Source organism: Miniopterus natalensis, chromosome 14, assembly GCF_054644295.1.
Source record: "Miniopterus natalensis isolate mMinNat1 chromosome 14, mMinNat1.hap1, whole genome shotgun sequence".
NCBI classification, from domain to species: domain Eukaryota; kingdom Metazoa; phylum Chordata; class Mammalia; order Chiroptera; family Miniopteridae; genus Miniopterus; species Miniopterus natalensis.
The window spans coordinates 28,614,858-28,631,466 of NC_142094.1; the positions used below are offsets into that span (position 1 = coordinate 28,614,858).

The following is a 16,609-nucleotide window of genomic DNA, read 5'->3' on the forward strand; positions in this document are numbered from 1 at the left end:
GGGAAAACGTCAGAAACAACTAATGCATCCAGATAGAGTATTTTGAAGTAGCTCTTACGCTCATGGCACATTCTAAATGCTGAGCCAGAAGTAACATTCTAATGATGATTTCAGGAAGGCAAAAAGCCTGTTTGAGAGAAATATATCAAGGGGAGGTGGACCAGGGCCAAGACTAGGGTGAGGTGAGTAAGCCATTCCACCTCGAGCATAAAATATAAATAACAATAACTTTTAGAAGATAGGAGCACTATTACTGATTCTATTCTTCTGCCTCAGGCTCAGTATGGCACTGTTACTAGTCTTGACTTTATTGAAAATTTTGGTATTTTGATTATCATGGATTTTTTTTCCCGTTAATTTTCTTTTTTTAAGATATGTTTCATCTGGATTACTGAGATTTTTTGGCACCTCTGTAAATTTTGCACTTGAGGCAAGTACTAAACTCTGTTCACCCAAGACTTGGCCCTAATGGTGGAATTTATAAATTGATATCAAGGTAGCAAAGGGACGAAAGTTAGCAATACCTGTTCTTTATGGGAAAGTAATCCAAACCACATTTCTACATGTGTGGTACAAAGGCATCTAGGAAAATTCTTGCAACTTATGTCTTAAAGATATTTAGTTCTGTGTACCGCTGTGGCATAAAGGACTAAGACCTGCCTGGGTTATAGAAAACAGTAGAAAGACATAAGAAAAGCAGCTCGTTGGATTAAGTAAGGGACAGGAATAGTTGTTTCCTAAGAGGTTAAACTAAAACTGCTAGTTCTCATACTTGAGTATGCCTAAACACACTGGTTATTCTGGTTTCAGAGTCCTGGCGAGAGGTGAATCAGCAAATTTTAGCTATGTTCTGGATGATTATAAGGGAGATGGTCCTCGGGCTATGCTTTGGTAAATACTGCTATGGAATTATCATGACGCTCTCTACTGAACCTCAGCCAAAAGGGAGGAATCTCTGGAAGATTAGAGAGAGAGCTTGTGAGTGAAGGAAACCAAAGAACACATACTGTGTGATTCCATTTCTATAAAAGTCTAGAAAATGCAATCTAATCTATAGTGATAGAAAGTATACCACTGCTTGCCTGGGAAACAGGATAGAGGGAGGAATAAATTACAAAGGGACACAAGGAAATTTGGGGGGTGATGGATGTTTGTTATCTTGATTGGGATGATAGTATTGGGTACATAGTGTATTTCAATTGAATCTCAAAGTTTTTTAAAAAATAGAAATATTTTATGGGCATAAAAGTAGTCTTATGATATGTGAGAAAATTTGCATGGTAGGCAATAAGTGTTTTAATTCTTTATAGGACTTAAAGTTAGTTCTCATTGAAAACATAATCATTTGTGTGAACTTGGGGGAGGGGAGTGGAATAGGACCAGATTTTTAATAGCAGAATATGGGAAACGGTATGATTCTAGAATCTCAAAGCTAATGATTATGGCACACTATCAAATTGTCCCAAAATCATGCTGGTTCCCTCCTCTAAGAGCTAGAGTCCTCAGATGTGGGGATTATAGTCTGACCAAGTAGCCTATGTCTTTGTCTGTGGTTATGTTTGTATCTTTTTCTAAGAAAAATAAGCTTGACCAGGTACCCTGTGATAGCCAAATGAGAACACCACGCTCCATGAACCTTTTCCATGTTTCCATCAAATAGCAACAATTTTGTCTTTCCTAGTGGGTTTGTTCTGGAACTGGAGGTTGCAGTGGTAACCTCTGGGGGTACACAAATGACCTTTTCCATTTGGTACTCAGTCACTCTGGCTGGGCATTAGGTGCAGAGTGGAACTAGTTTCTCCAGTTGAGTCCCAGCCTGCCTTTCCAGCCTCATCTCTTGCTCCCGTCCTCTCTTGCCTCTTGCCCACAAACATGCTTTGCATCCACACAGAAAAATTACAGTTCCTACTCCACCTATTCTTTACCTACTTAATTACCACTAATACTCTGAGAATTTAGAACAAGGGTCCCAAGCTCGCAGAAGTCCTCTTCATCACTGTCACCTTCAGAATCCAGGTGAAGTAGCTCTCCTTATGTTCCCATAAAATACTTCTGCAAATCTCTGTTGCAGCCATGATCCCACTGTTTGAAAATTGCTCCTTAATCTCCTTCTCCCACTCCCCCTTTCCTATTATTCCTAGTATCTTTAGAACAGAAATTTTGTCTTTCTGCTCCATGTTCCCGATGCCTAGGCCTGGTATTCATTAGCAGGAGCTTAATAAATGTTAGCTGAAGGGGTGCATAAATCTATCGATCAATCTTATGCAAGCCAGTATCTTCTAAGGCACTTAGGAGGAAACGTTATAACAAACACCAGATTATTTCACTAGGTCGAATTTTATATTTGCACTTTTAAAGTAAGAATAACAAATCACTAACAACCTGAAAGTAACAGAGATGGAAAATACTGGTGCCTGGCCTCTCTTCAGTGAATTAGCAAATGAAAAGATAAGCTGTGAGGCCCAGAGAAAAAGGAGGGAAGCGCAGTCAGCCACAACTCCAAAACCTCCCTTTTTCCTCAGATATTTGGATTTGTAAATATTTTTTAGAATGACTTGTTTGAATGAGTGTTATTAAACAGAGAATTACTTGTATTAATACTAATGCTTTTCCAACTATAGGTTGTTTCTCCTCTGGGTATCATTTCCAAGATCTTTATAAAAATCACTTACAAAAATAATTATATATGTAATTATTGCATTTGCCCAAAGATGAGACATTAAGTAGAACAATAGAAGGATTATTACTGCCTTGCGCTTGTCCAAAACAAACAAAAATACACTACTCTAAATGCGTGCAAATAAAATTAAAGGTGATGGAAATTTATGGACTGTATACAAAAGCGTAAGACTGCAGTGGTGCCAAATCTCCTGGAACATAGAAAATACGCCTGTGCCATGCTCTGCGCCCCCCTTTGCCTGCTGTCCCACACTGTCCTTCCTGCTCTGAACTGGTACATCTTGTAACCGGAAGACAAATATCCCAAGAGCCAGGTTCTCCTGCCAGACTCAGCCCTGTCCCCAGAACGGAATTGGAAAGAAGCCGTGCCAAATGAGATAGCAACAGGGCTTGATTGATGACTGGAGCCACTCATGTTCCTAGACCTAGAGGAATGCAGGCTGCTGCCCAAACACTGATCATGGAAAAGGGTCCTTTGTGGTTCAACCCAGAAAAGCATCGATGAACCTAAAAGATGCTACAGAAGTATGAATAATGAAGCCACTAGATGGGTAAACAGAATGAAGAACACATGCACTGTTCAATATATTAACATCTTGTGTTCTGCCTCCTTTATTTTTTACCTTTTTTCTGTTACTGCTGAATGACTACAAGTTTGACAACTTGGGTCAAACCTACCTAAGTGTCTTCTTCATGGAAGAAGAGAAAACATCAGTTTGTGATGTTTCTATACTGGAATCTTCTGATGAAGAAATGTATTTCAGTCCATACATCTTTCCCTTTTAAATTAGGTGGTAAGGAAAAAGAGACTGTTGAGTAATTCTGCGGCGTCTGCAAAGGATAATTCTATTGCCGTCTTTCAGCAAGTCTATGTCAATAAAGGACATGAGCTGGTGAGCCAAAAGGGAAAGATTTCTTGATGAGAATGTCCTATCATTCTTATTAGCTGCAATATATAATATATATCACTGGTGACTTTTGAATGCATAAATGTATTTGTCTGACAATAATTGGTCCTTTACAGTTTACAGAACACTTCAACAAATATTTTTCTTAGTGAATCTTAACAACAGTCTATCAGTAACTTTTAATGTTGGCCATTCATTAGATTTCCACAATTATTCTATCTTTATTCTCTCCCCAGAACTCCTCTGCCACCAACATATAGTATATAGAGAATAGTCAGAAGAACGAAGCACTGAATTAAAGAAAGATAAAGCAAATTAGCAAATGCTCTTTTAAACTTATCTCCTTGGCTATCTTTCTATTTTAGTGATTTTTTAATTTGGTTTTTGGCATTTTTTTAATGATGGTCTGTGAAATAGAAGGTGTTCCCTTAAGCCTTAATTCTGTGTAACTAACCCAGAATTCTGAAAGTAGCCTGCCTATTTCTTTACATTTCCTTTGCTTCTGGAGATAATCTAATTCCTGGAAGCGATCATTAACCCATTATTATTCTGGTGTTATGAAAGTATCCAATTAGATTGGTTAAATGGACTTTTTAGATAAATTCAGATAATTTAAAAACTATATTACCTGCTTAATCTCTGCTATATACCAGTGATATTATATTGCTGTCTTTTAGCAATAATTGTCTGAAGAAATATAATAACTCACATACTATTTTCAGTCTTTATTAAAATTCTAACATATCCCCTGACTTATTTTAGGCCTAAATTCATTTCTTTCAGACTCTGAGTCTGCAAACATATTGGCATCTGTATTTTTTATCCTACAACATCTATAAGGCTTTTTATTTGATAAACAGTAATTGAAGGGCTCTTTGTTACAAATGCTGTGTTGTGTACAATGGGAGAGAAACTAATAGGAACAGAACAAAATCTCTAAAAATGAAACTCACAGTATAGTGGAGAAGACAGCATGTAAATAGTTACAATTCAGTGTTAGAAATGCTGAACTGAAGATGTCAGTACAAAGAACAGGGAAGAAAGAATTGCTCAGGGCAAGCACTCAAGCATCATTCTCGACTCCTCTTGGTCATATCCCACACCTGGTCCATCAGCAAACCCTGTTGGCTCTACCTTCCACTTAGATATAGAACGCGGCCATTTCTTACCATCTGCTCCCAGACCGAAGTCACCATCCTCTCCCTCTGCAATATTTTCTCATAACTGGTCCCCTCCTTCTGTCTTATCCCTCCTGACAACCTTCCCCCACCACCATCTAGTCAGTTCCTCATTATAGCAGTGGGATGATCCATTTAAAACACAAATTACATCATGTAATTCTGCTCAAAAACTCCTAATGGTTCATCAGCTCACTTGAAGTAAGAGGCCCTGAGCTTTGCCTCTCTGAGCTCAGCTCCTGCTGTGTTCCCCCTGGCCCTCAGGGAACATCCCAGGCATGCCTCTGCCTTGGGGCCTTTGCACTAGCTGTTTCCTCTTCTACTATATTCTCCCTCAAGGTATCAGCAAGTTAGCCCCCTCACTTCCTTCAGGTCGTTACTGACATGTCACCTTCTCAGTAAAGCCTTCCACTGCCACATTTCATCTGCTCCTTCTGCTCCCCAGTATTTCTTTCCCCATTTCCTGCTTTATTTTCTGTCTAGCACTTGTCACTGCCTAGCATACTACATATTTTACTTTTTTGTTTGTTTTGCTTATTGCCTCTCTATGATGAGGATGAGCCCAATGAGGACAGCAATTTGCATCTTTAACTAATTACTGAATCCCCAACGTTTAGAAGATTGCCTGGTACACAGCAGGTTATCAGTTAATATTTCTGGAAAAAAATGATTGCTTATTGATATTGGATAAGTGTCTTAACAAGTTCTTGTACCTTTGTCCATTCACAGAGGATTACTGAGCAGCACAGGTTAAACTCCCTTTCTTATTGTGGTAGAATGATCTTGCTTGTTTGTCTCAGAAGAGTCAGGGAGGTTAATCCCAGAGACCTCCCATCTGACATTCTAGCTGACACAGAGCCTTTCTTCTATTTGCAGCTAGTCTTGCTCTCAGGAGAAAACATTAACAGTGTAGGAAGGAAGTTACTCAGTCATTTAGCTTCAGGGAAAGCCAAAGAGAAATGAGAATGACAGGTGGAGCAGGGAGGGCATTTATTACCACAGTTTCACCTTCTGTTAATCAAGCCTTCTTTATGTCAGTGCTTCCTGCTTTCATTGACCAGGAGTTAAATGGCATTGCTTAAGCTATTTCTTGTAACAAATTACTTGTGCCTCACTCAATTTCACATGCATTCAACTTTTTCCGATGATTGTGTGAGGTGTAAGAATATACTAAAGGGAGCCTAGATTGCTGAGCATGTGAAATAGAATATCAAATGAAAAATAGCCAGTTTCCTTTGGATGAAAACCAACCACCTTCTAGGGTAGGGCCATTGCTCCCTGTGAGATTTGTACTATGATGGTAAAACCAACCATTTTAAAGACTTGAGTATTATTTATCTTAGGGTTTGGTGGCATTGGTTGGGGTGTGGCTATGGCTTTCCTGCATAAGAGTGTGCATTGCTCTGGTCCCATTTTTGGAGGGTGGGGGATGACTGGTTTAAAATGCTGCTTCCTACTAAACATGCAGTTAGGGGCTTGGAAGAAATAGTTATGCATGCTAATCATTCCCAAATCTGAATATATTTCAGGGTGTTTTCACAGTTTTCCCCACATATCATCTGTACTTAAGAAGCCTCACTGCTCTTGGTAAAGTATCACCTTGATTTCTCTGCTCACCTCCAGGGCTTGCATGGTGCTGCCCTGCCAGGCACTCCCCTGCAGGCCGCTCCATCTTCCATGAGTCTGAGCTTACACAGCCATTCATCTCCCGGCGGCTATGCTCCCCATCACCGACAACCCTCCGCATCTCATACACACCACTGGGCTGCTCCCCTACTAAAATTTCCCCAAGCCCCATGTTACACATTTCTTTTCTCTGCCATGCTCCCAGCTGTTTTGTGCTGTTTTGATCTGTCTGTCTGCATAGCGCTGTCAGACTATATGCATGAAAGATGCATTGTTGACATGAATGGTTCCAAAAATGTTTCCGTAAAGAGCTTACCTCGATTATTTGGGAGGTGGGAGGGAGAGGAAGTTTGAAGCCCCAAAAGTGGAGGTCAGAGACTCCTACTTGAATCTTTGCCGACAGGGGATAACAAAAAGAAACCCATGAAAATGTGATCATGAGCTCTACTCATAAAGAGAGTATGGGGCTTTCTACTGAAAAAAAAGAAATAATAATAGACAATAGTGACTTTTAAAGAGGTGGGATTGTACCATAGAGCAAAGGCTTTAAAATGTTTGTTAAAAAGGAGACACTTGCAGGCAAGACTCAGGTTAATATAATTGTTAGCTTTCTTTTAGTCACCAAGTTCAAGACACCCAACCAGAACTGGCACAGTGGAGAAGAGCCTGTGGTTGTCCCTCTCACAGCTGTCAGGAATACTGCGTGGACTCCACTATCCTTCACATTGACCATCAGATCAGCCTTGTAGCAGGCTCTTGGATAAAGGATAATTTAAGGATTCTTTTTCAACTTAACCAGATAAGAAAACCCAAGCCCCACAGCTCTTTAGCTGAACAGTGGTGGAATGAAATAGATGGGACTAGAAAAGGGAAGGCAAGAAGTACTTTTGTGATAGAAAAGAGCTTAGAAAACTCATTCCTAATGACCAATTTTTGATAGTGATCATCTACCCCTTCCAGACATTTCTTCAAAGGATGAATTTGGCATTTTGGATTGGAAAAGCAGTTCAGCTTCTTGTTGCTCCTCTGGTCTTTTCCCACCATGTTTGCTACATTCGATTGTAGAGATTATAAAGAAAGGCCTTGAGAACGTGTGTGGCATTTGCTGTTCAAAGTCTAGCTCAGGCCAAGATATGTGGATAAGGTGCACTTTTTTCAGGTTTTTTCCTTTAATCTTCCATCAGAAGATTTTGCACGCACTCCTTACGTTACCCAAATATCTTTGCCAATCTTTTCACATGCTATCTTTGGCCAGTGTTCTCCTTGAAAGATCACTGGAAAAATATGCTTTTTTGTTTGTTTAATACCTGGAGAAAACCCGATACAACTGAGGTTGGCTTTGTCAGCTCAAGCATTTTTGGATGACTAGGTCTCTTTCTGATCCCCTCCCCTCCTCCTACCCCTCCATGAAACTGGGAATTCACAATGTTTCAACGTACAGATTTACTTTGGATTGTTCTTCACTTACCTAATGAAAACATTTTATGGGCATTACTTGATATGCTAGTACCCTAGTGAGACATTTATATTGATATTTTGCCTTAGGAACAAGAAATCACATTTTCTCCAAAACGTAAACATTTATAGGCAAGCAACTGAGATTATACACTCAAGTCCTTTGTAATCCTGGCTTTCTTTAATAGAGCTGCTTAACCTCGTCACTAAAAAAAAAAAAAAAAATTCCAAACTTCTCCCTGCCCCTTCTCAATATTCAACTTCTGGAGTTTATAGAGTTTTGTCTACTTTGTGCTTTGCCTCTGCATTCTCCAATTCTTCTGCTTTCTACTCCAAATAGCTGTAGGGCTCCATGTAAATCCCATCAGCTTCTTCTTAGAGCTGAAATCGGAACCCTGAGGTCATTCCTAGGCTAACCCTACTGCCTACTATGTGCGAATGTCCTCATCACACCTCCCCGCCCCAGTTATGTTTAAACTCAGCTCTTCCGAGTAAAAGTAAATAAATAAGTTTAATTTTGAAAAGTAGCAGAGCTATAGAAGTAAACACGCTGGAGGTGGCCCTTTTCTTTTTCTCCTTCGTGGGAATGGCATTTTTAAACACATGCTCGTGTCCGACTTTGAAGTCTCCACGCAGGAATGGATGTTTTGATTAAAGGTTATTTAATGTCTCTAGTTCCTTGGAATTCTGCCTAAAGCTGGAGCTTGTCTTCACTGCAGGTTTTGTGCCTTCTTTGACCAGGTAAAAAAACATAGCTCAAAATCTAGAGGGAATAAATGGCATTCTCAAAATAGTTGCTTGCTTGTCTAGGTGTTTATGTCACAGAGGATACTGATGTGTTGAGCATGAGGAATTAGAAAAGAAGGTTGAGATAAGGAGGAATGTGTTAAAGCAGCATCTTCCCACGGCCCTGTCACCACCTCCATTGATGCAGGCCTCTTGGTTAAAATCAGATTTTGAGCACTGTATGCATATTGCAGTCCAAAGGAATAAGATTCTGTGTAATCTGTACACAGTGTTTTCTTAATTTCTTAATTATATTTAATTAATTTCTTAATTATAATTATAATTTCTTAATTATATTAAGTCAACAAGGGTTAAACTGAATACATTTAAGCAAATATGATATTTTTAACCGCTTTCAATGTGAAGTCATGGGGACAGATTCTCATAGATGTGCATTAAAAAAGAAAAAATAACTTTATTCCAAGGATACAAATAGAATTTTGACTCAGTAAATCACTTTAGCTTCGGAAGTAGTGCTCCTTTCCGTACAATCTCTTCTCTTTAACTATCATTCTTCTGAGGCAAAATATTTACCGAGCTCTGAATTATATTTTGAGCTTTCCAGCAGCATTTCATACACTGCGATATGGATGGGACACAGAAGTGGGGCCCTCCGAATCTGTATTGTGGGATGGCATTGTGCTGCTATCATCAGGAGATTCCATTTTTTTCCAGCCCCCAAGGTCCTGTCTGTACTTGTTTACAGGTCATCTGGAGAGTAACTAGTATGTGTTCAGCGGCAAGAGTGTTATCACAGTAACCTTGGCAACCGAGCCAGCTCTGATTTCAAAACATCACATGCTGTATCATAAAATTAGATAACGGAATTGACATTTAGCTACATGTCTGTCATATAAATTAAACTCTGAGAATGGGTTCCTTTATAGCCACGTACCTTAATGTGGAAATAGAAGGCACCAATTAGAACAATTTTATACAAATACATACTATTCCACTTTTAGGTGCTAAATACATTTCCTCACTTCTTTCTGTATAATATCAAACCTCAGATATTCCCGTATTATTCTCACTGTTCCAAAATTCATGGTGGCTTTATTTTATGATCAGGATGAAGCTTACAGCAGAGCTACATCAGATATCCTATATAAATAGGATTATGAATAATAGAACACTCAGCTCCTAAAAAATGTAAAATTCAAAGCACTCTTGGCCTTACTGGATACTGTTATTTATGCTCATTAGAATTAAGACTGTGCACTGAATTTTCTACTAAATCAGAATCCCAAAGACAGGACATGCTTCCCTTTCATTTATATATTTATGAATATTTTTACACATACTATATTTTCCAGTATCCAAGAACCTTTGATAATATATTTATTTCAAGGACATTCTAAACATGCAGATTAATGCATTCACCTACTTTGAGACCTAGGTCCTCTTTTATGATTTATAAATATTTTAATCTCGGGATTTTCCCCTATATTTGCTGTGGTCTGTTACAGTTTATATATATTATATATATGTATGTGTGTGTGTGTATAAATTTAAAGACTTAACTTGTAATTTACATTTAATGTAAGCACCCTACAGTTTTCTGCATTACCACTGATTATTTTTAGAAATTTTATGGTTGCCTGGATATATTTATTTGTCTTTATTGATATGTAGGAGGGAAGCTCATTAATGATTTAAAAGAAGGTCTTTTGATTAAATTTATTCCTAGGTATTTTTTTAAGCAATTGTGAATGGGATTTCTTTTTTAGTTTCCCTTTGTGATAGTTCATTATTGGTATTAACAATGCAACTGCTTTCTGGATATTTATTTTGTTTCCTGCTACTTTGCTGAGTTCTGGACCCTGGAATCTCCTGCTCAGCTTTCAGCATATGTCTCTGGTCCCCATGGAACATGAGCTCCTGCTCTTTGAACTAGCTGCTTCCCAGTTACCAACATATGTAAATTTTCCTTCATTCATTTTGAGCTAAAAAAAATTTAAAAAATTAAGGATAGTGTTTTGATTCATCAAGTTGGTTCTTCTCATTACGTAACAATAAAGGCAATAAATTAACATCTAATAAAATTGTAAGAGTTTACTTCTGATTTTAGCTGCCACACGGTCTTGAATCCTTGGGCATAGCTTTCCCTATTCCTTATACTCCTCTGCCTCGATGTTCTTAAAGTCATCATTCAGCCTACTTTATCCTAGAATGATAGTTTATAATTCTTCTTAACGATACCTTTTAACGACTATCTGTCAAACACCATAATGGCACAACTGTTTTGTAAGACAGTTCTTTGGCTTCTAGAATGGTAAGTTGTTATATAAAAATGAAAGATCTTTATGTCAAAATTGACTATAAAGCAATTTTTCTTTTCCCCATCTACCTGCTATGTGTCATAAATAACACCGAGAATAAATAACATTCCAACATTTCCCTATCTTATCAGCCATCCATTTAACCCTTGCTAGTTTTATGTTGCATATGACCTTCTTACCTTATACCTAGTGAGGAGTCAAAATCCCTGCAGATGAAGAAACATAAGTTCTCCATGCGTGTGCTTAAGTGGGACGAAGGGTAGAAATCCTTCTGTGCACTTGCCGACCTTGTACAGCAAATACCGGTTACATTTTCAGTAACGTTTAAACTGTTCGCTTTCTCTCATTGGGTCCAGTCATCACCACCTTTATGTTTTAACTGGGAAAAGATAGTTTGTATTATTTTCTTTCATCTTGAAACTATTTCTTGCGATGAACAGAAATAGTTCAGCATGTCGTGGCTCCAGGACTGAGTCAAGCTTGGGTCGCCATCTATACTGTGCAGTAACGTCACTGGAAACTTGTCAACACACAGGCATTCGGCAGGGCAATATGGGCTGTCAGGGCTGGCCGTGGGGGCTTATCGGGCTCTTTGCATGACTCCGAGATGTTGTTTAAGATCTAGTCTTTTTTTTTTTTTTTTTTGTCATGATCATTGGCAGTAGATGGATGGGAGGGGGGAGGAACCTTAATGGTAAAAGAAAAAAGATGTTTAAAGGCAATACAACTTTTTTGTGTGATTTCCTTTTAGGTCTGATGTTGTGGTCCTCTGTTTTTCGATCGCTAATCCCAACTCCCTAAATCACGTGAAAACCATGTGGTACCCAGAAATCAAGCACTTTTGCCCCCGCACACCTGTTGTCCTAGTTGGCTGCCAGCTGGATCTCCGCTACGCTGATCTTGAAGCTGTTAATCGAGCCCGACGCCCTTTAGCAAGGTAAGCCAAGGGATTCGGAGTTTCGCTGTGCTGGCCAAGTTAACATTTAGAGGTAGCCTAGAGTTCTGCAATGTGGTGGTCCTGGGACCCCAGCAGCCAGCCCTACGCTTTCAGTCAACATATTCATGGTGAGGGGTGTGTCCTGACCCTCCTCATGCTCACCTCTCAGGTAGAAACCCATTTCTCTAAAGGGTTGGCCAGTGCTTGAAGTGAATTCTCTAATCATGACATGGTGTATGGAAAAGTGCTTTGAAATTTGTAAAGTATTAAACGAAATGGTAGCTACTCATAATGTCGTCCTCGAAATTATGATTATTATGATAAAGTTAAATAATGGAGCGATCTGCCCAGTTTGGGGAGATTCATACACATACACATATCCAAAGGGTTTAATCTTCTCATTTGCCTCAGTCCAACCTCTGAGAGTGTTTCATTCCTAAAATGCCAGTGTCCAGCTTTCAAAATCATAGGGAACTATAGTTGCAAAACAACACTTTTTAAAATGTCTCCACTGGAAATAAAATAAAATGTCTCTAGCGATTATAATGTCACAAGTTTAAAAATCAACTTGAAGGAGGATTTTTTTTCACTGTCTAAAACGTGGATACCAATTTTGGGGGGACAATACATTAAGAGTTTTCAACAACTTATGCTCCTTCAATATCCCCTTTATAAAAAATAATTGTGTGTGTTTTATGCTTCACTACATTTTTTTCTGGAGAGCATATCTTTTTCAAAATGCTGATATTTATTAGTCCCTTCCTTCAATGTTTGCTAATGCTCTTGTTACAAAATTTTATATGCATACAATTTTTTCTGCTCTCACAGCAAAAGCAAATGGTACTTTGTTTAGACAACTTCTGATATTCTGGGTACATTTCGGATACATTTTCTGGAAACATTCCATGCTAAGTTTTCACAGTCCTTCTGTTCTTAAATGCATGGACTGGGAATTGAATATTAGAAGCCACAGAGAGGCAAAGAGGACACATGGTGAATAAGAGACTGCCCGGCCTCAGAACGTCCTGTAGAAAAGAACAGGTTAAGGTGACCAGGCCTCACAGCCATGGCCATGCGGAGGATTGGGGAGAGTTACAGAGCTCTAGAGGATGGTGGGGGGGACAGGCCCCTCTATCGAGCAGTGCTGAGATTGCATAAAGGAGGTGATAACCTAGCTAAACCTTGAAAAGTGTCGTCAGTTGGTGATTTCCAGTCCGTCCCAGAACAAGGAGCACAAAATGCCCACAGGAACAAACCTGGACGGTCCATTTTCTTCCCTATACTTTTCCACTTTGGGGACATCCTACAGTTTTTCCTCTTTTCAATCCGGGTCTTCAAATCCAGATTCCACTCAGTGTTATTTCCCCTAAGACTAGTGCCTGTCATACACATTACCTTCGGTCTTGGAAGCCAAATACGTACTTAGAAAGATCAGTTCCTAAGAGCTTGTCTCAAAACCAAGCATGTGTTTGTGCCGAGGAGAGCGGATCACATCTTACCTGTGTTCTGGGATCCATCTGTGTCTTTGCTGTGGTCCTACTATGATCACAGAGCTGCTCCATTAAACTGCTTCCAAATGTTTGGCCTCCCTGGGTTTGATTAGAAGGTAAATTGGTCTCATGTGCCGGCCCAAAGGATGTCGACTCTATTATTCCATGAGCTTTGTGGAACCAGAAGAAATGTTTTTAAAAGAATTGCGGCTAAGTCACACTTGTGTTACGTAAGGATTTTTCATGCAGGAGTGAGAACTGTGGGCTGAAATGTGGAGAGTCAGAAGAAAGACCGGTTAAGAGACGAGTGCCCTTGTCCAAGCAAAAGGTGATGGGTTTCCCGAATAAAGAGTGTGGAAGAAAAGAGAGGGGGGAAGATACGAAAGATTCACAAACCTAATTACCGAAGACATAAAGAGCGTTGAATGGGGGCCACTGAACTGGTCTGGAGCTAGGGAGCTCTAGACTCTAATTGCTTAGCGGAGATCTCAGCAACCTGCAAATGTGACCGTAGGCAAACCCTTTAAACTCTCTGCCTCGGTTTCTGCAGAACGTAGAATGAAAAGAACACTCATAGGGTTATGGTGAGGCTCAAATGAGAAGATGAATATGGACTCATTGTAAAGTTATAAAGCAAAATTTCAGCAGGAGGCGGTGATGATGAAGATGATGATGGTGATGGTGACAGCAGCTAGCATTTACCAAGCACAGCGGACCCGGTACTGTGTCAAGCGTATTATCTCATTTAAACCTCTCGACAGCCCTTGAAGATATAGGTACTACTTATTTCCTCTTTTACAGACGGGAGAACCAAGGCTTAAAGAGATTAAGTCGTTTCCCCAGGATCAAATAGCTAGTAAATGGCTGTTAATTCAGTTATTGTAGTTACTACTGAAAGCATTTTTTTCCTATAGTCTTAAGTCTTTTATATTTGAAAGACTTGAGATTGGTAGATTTTCAAGAGCCTTATTAAAAGCCTGGGTAGGATTTTTAATGTATAATTCAATTAGGTCCTTAGGTACACCTTGGCTACTACTTTTTTCCCCCCCTAAAATAAAGCCAATGATAATTTTTAAAATATTCTGTTTCAGGCCCATAAAGAGAGGGGACATTCTGCCCCCTGAGAAAGGCCGAGAGGTAGCAAAGGAACTGGGCATCCCGTACTACGAGACGAGCGTGTTTGACCAGTTTGGAATCAAGGACGTGTTTGACAATGCGATCCGGGCAGCGCTGATTTCCCGCCGGCACCTGCAGTTCTGGAAATCCCACCTAAAGAAGGTTCAGAAACCTCTGCTTCAGGCACCGTTCCTACCTCCAAAAGCCCCTCCACCGGTCATCAAGGTTCCAGACTGTCCCTCCACGGGGACGAGCGAAGCCGCCTGTTTACTGGACAACCCTCTGTGTGCCGACGTCCTGTTCGTCCTGCAGGACCAGGAGCACATCTTTGCACACCGAATTTACCTCGCTACCTCCTCTTCCAAGTTCTATGATCTTTTTTTAATGGAATGTGAAGAAACCCCAAATTGGAGCGAAGTTGTTTGTGGGAAGGAGGGGCAGAGCCGGGATGTGCAGGGGCGGGCACTGAGCGTTGACTCAGAGGAGGGGAAGGAGGAGGGCACCCCAGGGACGCCTCGGGCCCACCTGTGGGACTCCTCCAGCCAGAGCCCGTCCCAGCAGGAGACGCCGAAGCCGGCCGGCGAGGGCTCGGTCCCTGAGTCACAGGCCCTGGCCGGCTGGAGTAAGGGGTTTATTGGCATGCACAAGGAAATGCAAGTCAACCCCATTGCCAAGCGGCTGGGCCCCGTGACCGTGGTCAGGATGGACTCATCGGTCCAGCCGGGCCCTTTCCGGACCCTGCTCCAGTTTCTCTATACGGGGCAACTGGATGAAAAAGAAAAAGATTTGGTGGGCCTGGCTCAGATCGCAGAGATCCTGGAGATGTTTGATTTGAGGATGATGGTGGAAAACATCATGAACAAGGAAGCCTTCATGAACCAGGAGATCACGAAAGCGTTTCACGTCAGGAAGGCCAATCGGATAAAAGAGTGTCTCAGCAAGGGGACGTTCTCAGGTGAGTGGGGCCAATGGCCAGGTCGTGCATGCCTTGGATTGTGTGCTCTCAGACATCAGCAGACATGAGCGGGGGAAAGGTAGCTGTCACTAACATGTATGAGTACTTATTTTTCCCATGTGTCAGGTACTTATTTAATTCTCATCAGACTTAAGGGCTAAATATTATTACCTCTGTTTTTCATATGGGGAAACAGGGACAGAGAAGGTCAGGTAACTTGCCCATGGTCACACAGGTAGTAAACGGTAAAGCCAGGATCTGAACCCAAGCTCTCCCCTGCAGTGACATGATATCACAACGCTTCCAAGGACATGTCAGGTTACTCCTGAACCTGAGCCCGTCAGCTTGATGCTCATTTCAGGATTCCTTCCTGAGCAAATCTGTTCTCCACTGACCCTTTAGCAGACACCCATGACAAAATTCAGTGACCTTTTGTCCTGAGGCCACTGAAGTCCTTGCGACAATTTTGGTGACCCTCTGCATTCCCAGCAGGGGCGCCTCATCTCTTCCCACCCCCTCTTCTTTTTTGTTCTCACACTCCTTTCTGGTTCTTTCTTTGTCTTTAGCAACTATGCTTATCTGCCCACAATGTCCTTACATAATTGCTTAAGCACACTGATGGCCTCTATCCAAGGTGGGCTACATACCCATCCTCTCCTATCTTACAGGCTTGTACTGTTTTTGTTCTGAAGTTGTCCTCTGGGGGGGGGGGGGGTGATTATTAAGCCTTGATTTCCTGACTTCTGTTTATCTATAGACTTCATTTGTGTCTATCTTTCATAATGCCTGTCACGATTATGTACATTTAGTAAGTGGTTACTGAGTCTGTTCATAAATTTTAAAGCTGACAAGTAATATTTACTCCAAACATTGACCATCATGGTACAGAAGCAGTCTTGAAAGTTAATGAAGAAAAAAAAATGTTCAAACCTGCAGCAGATTAAGCAAAGTTGATGAAGTCACGCTGTCCTTACTGCAGAAGCATATTGAGCGAATACAGTGGGGAAGCCTCAGCTGAATTCCCTTTAAGGGGGAAAAGAGCTATAAAGTACAGTTTAGGGGTAATTGGAAATTTTTTAATATGAACTAAATAGTGGATAATATTAGGAAATTCTTTTTAATTTTCTTAGGAGTAATAATGGTATGGTTTTAGAAACTCTTAGAGTAAAGTGTATTATCTGTTAAAAATGTCTACGCACA

At 40.4% G+C, this 16,609-nt stretch overlaps 1 protein-coding gene across 3 annotated transcripts in view; it reads left to right on the forward strand.

The window, feature by feature from the left end:
* The window catches only part of RHOBTB1 (Rho related BTB domain containing 1), a 61,302-nt gene that overhangs the window by 29,678 nt on the left and 15,015 nt on the right, over positions 1–16,609 (forward strand). For all 3 annotated transcript variants that reach the window (XM_087824406.1, XM_087824407.1, XM_016220799.2), the window contains 2 exons: positions 11,663–11,848; positions 14,430–15,409. In XM_087824406.1, the coding sequence (XP_087680532.1) occupies positions 11,663–11,848; positions 14,430–15,409 (1,166 nt within the window). The remainder of the gene's footprint in view (positions 1–11,662; positions 11,849–14,429; positions 15,410–16,609) is intronic.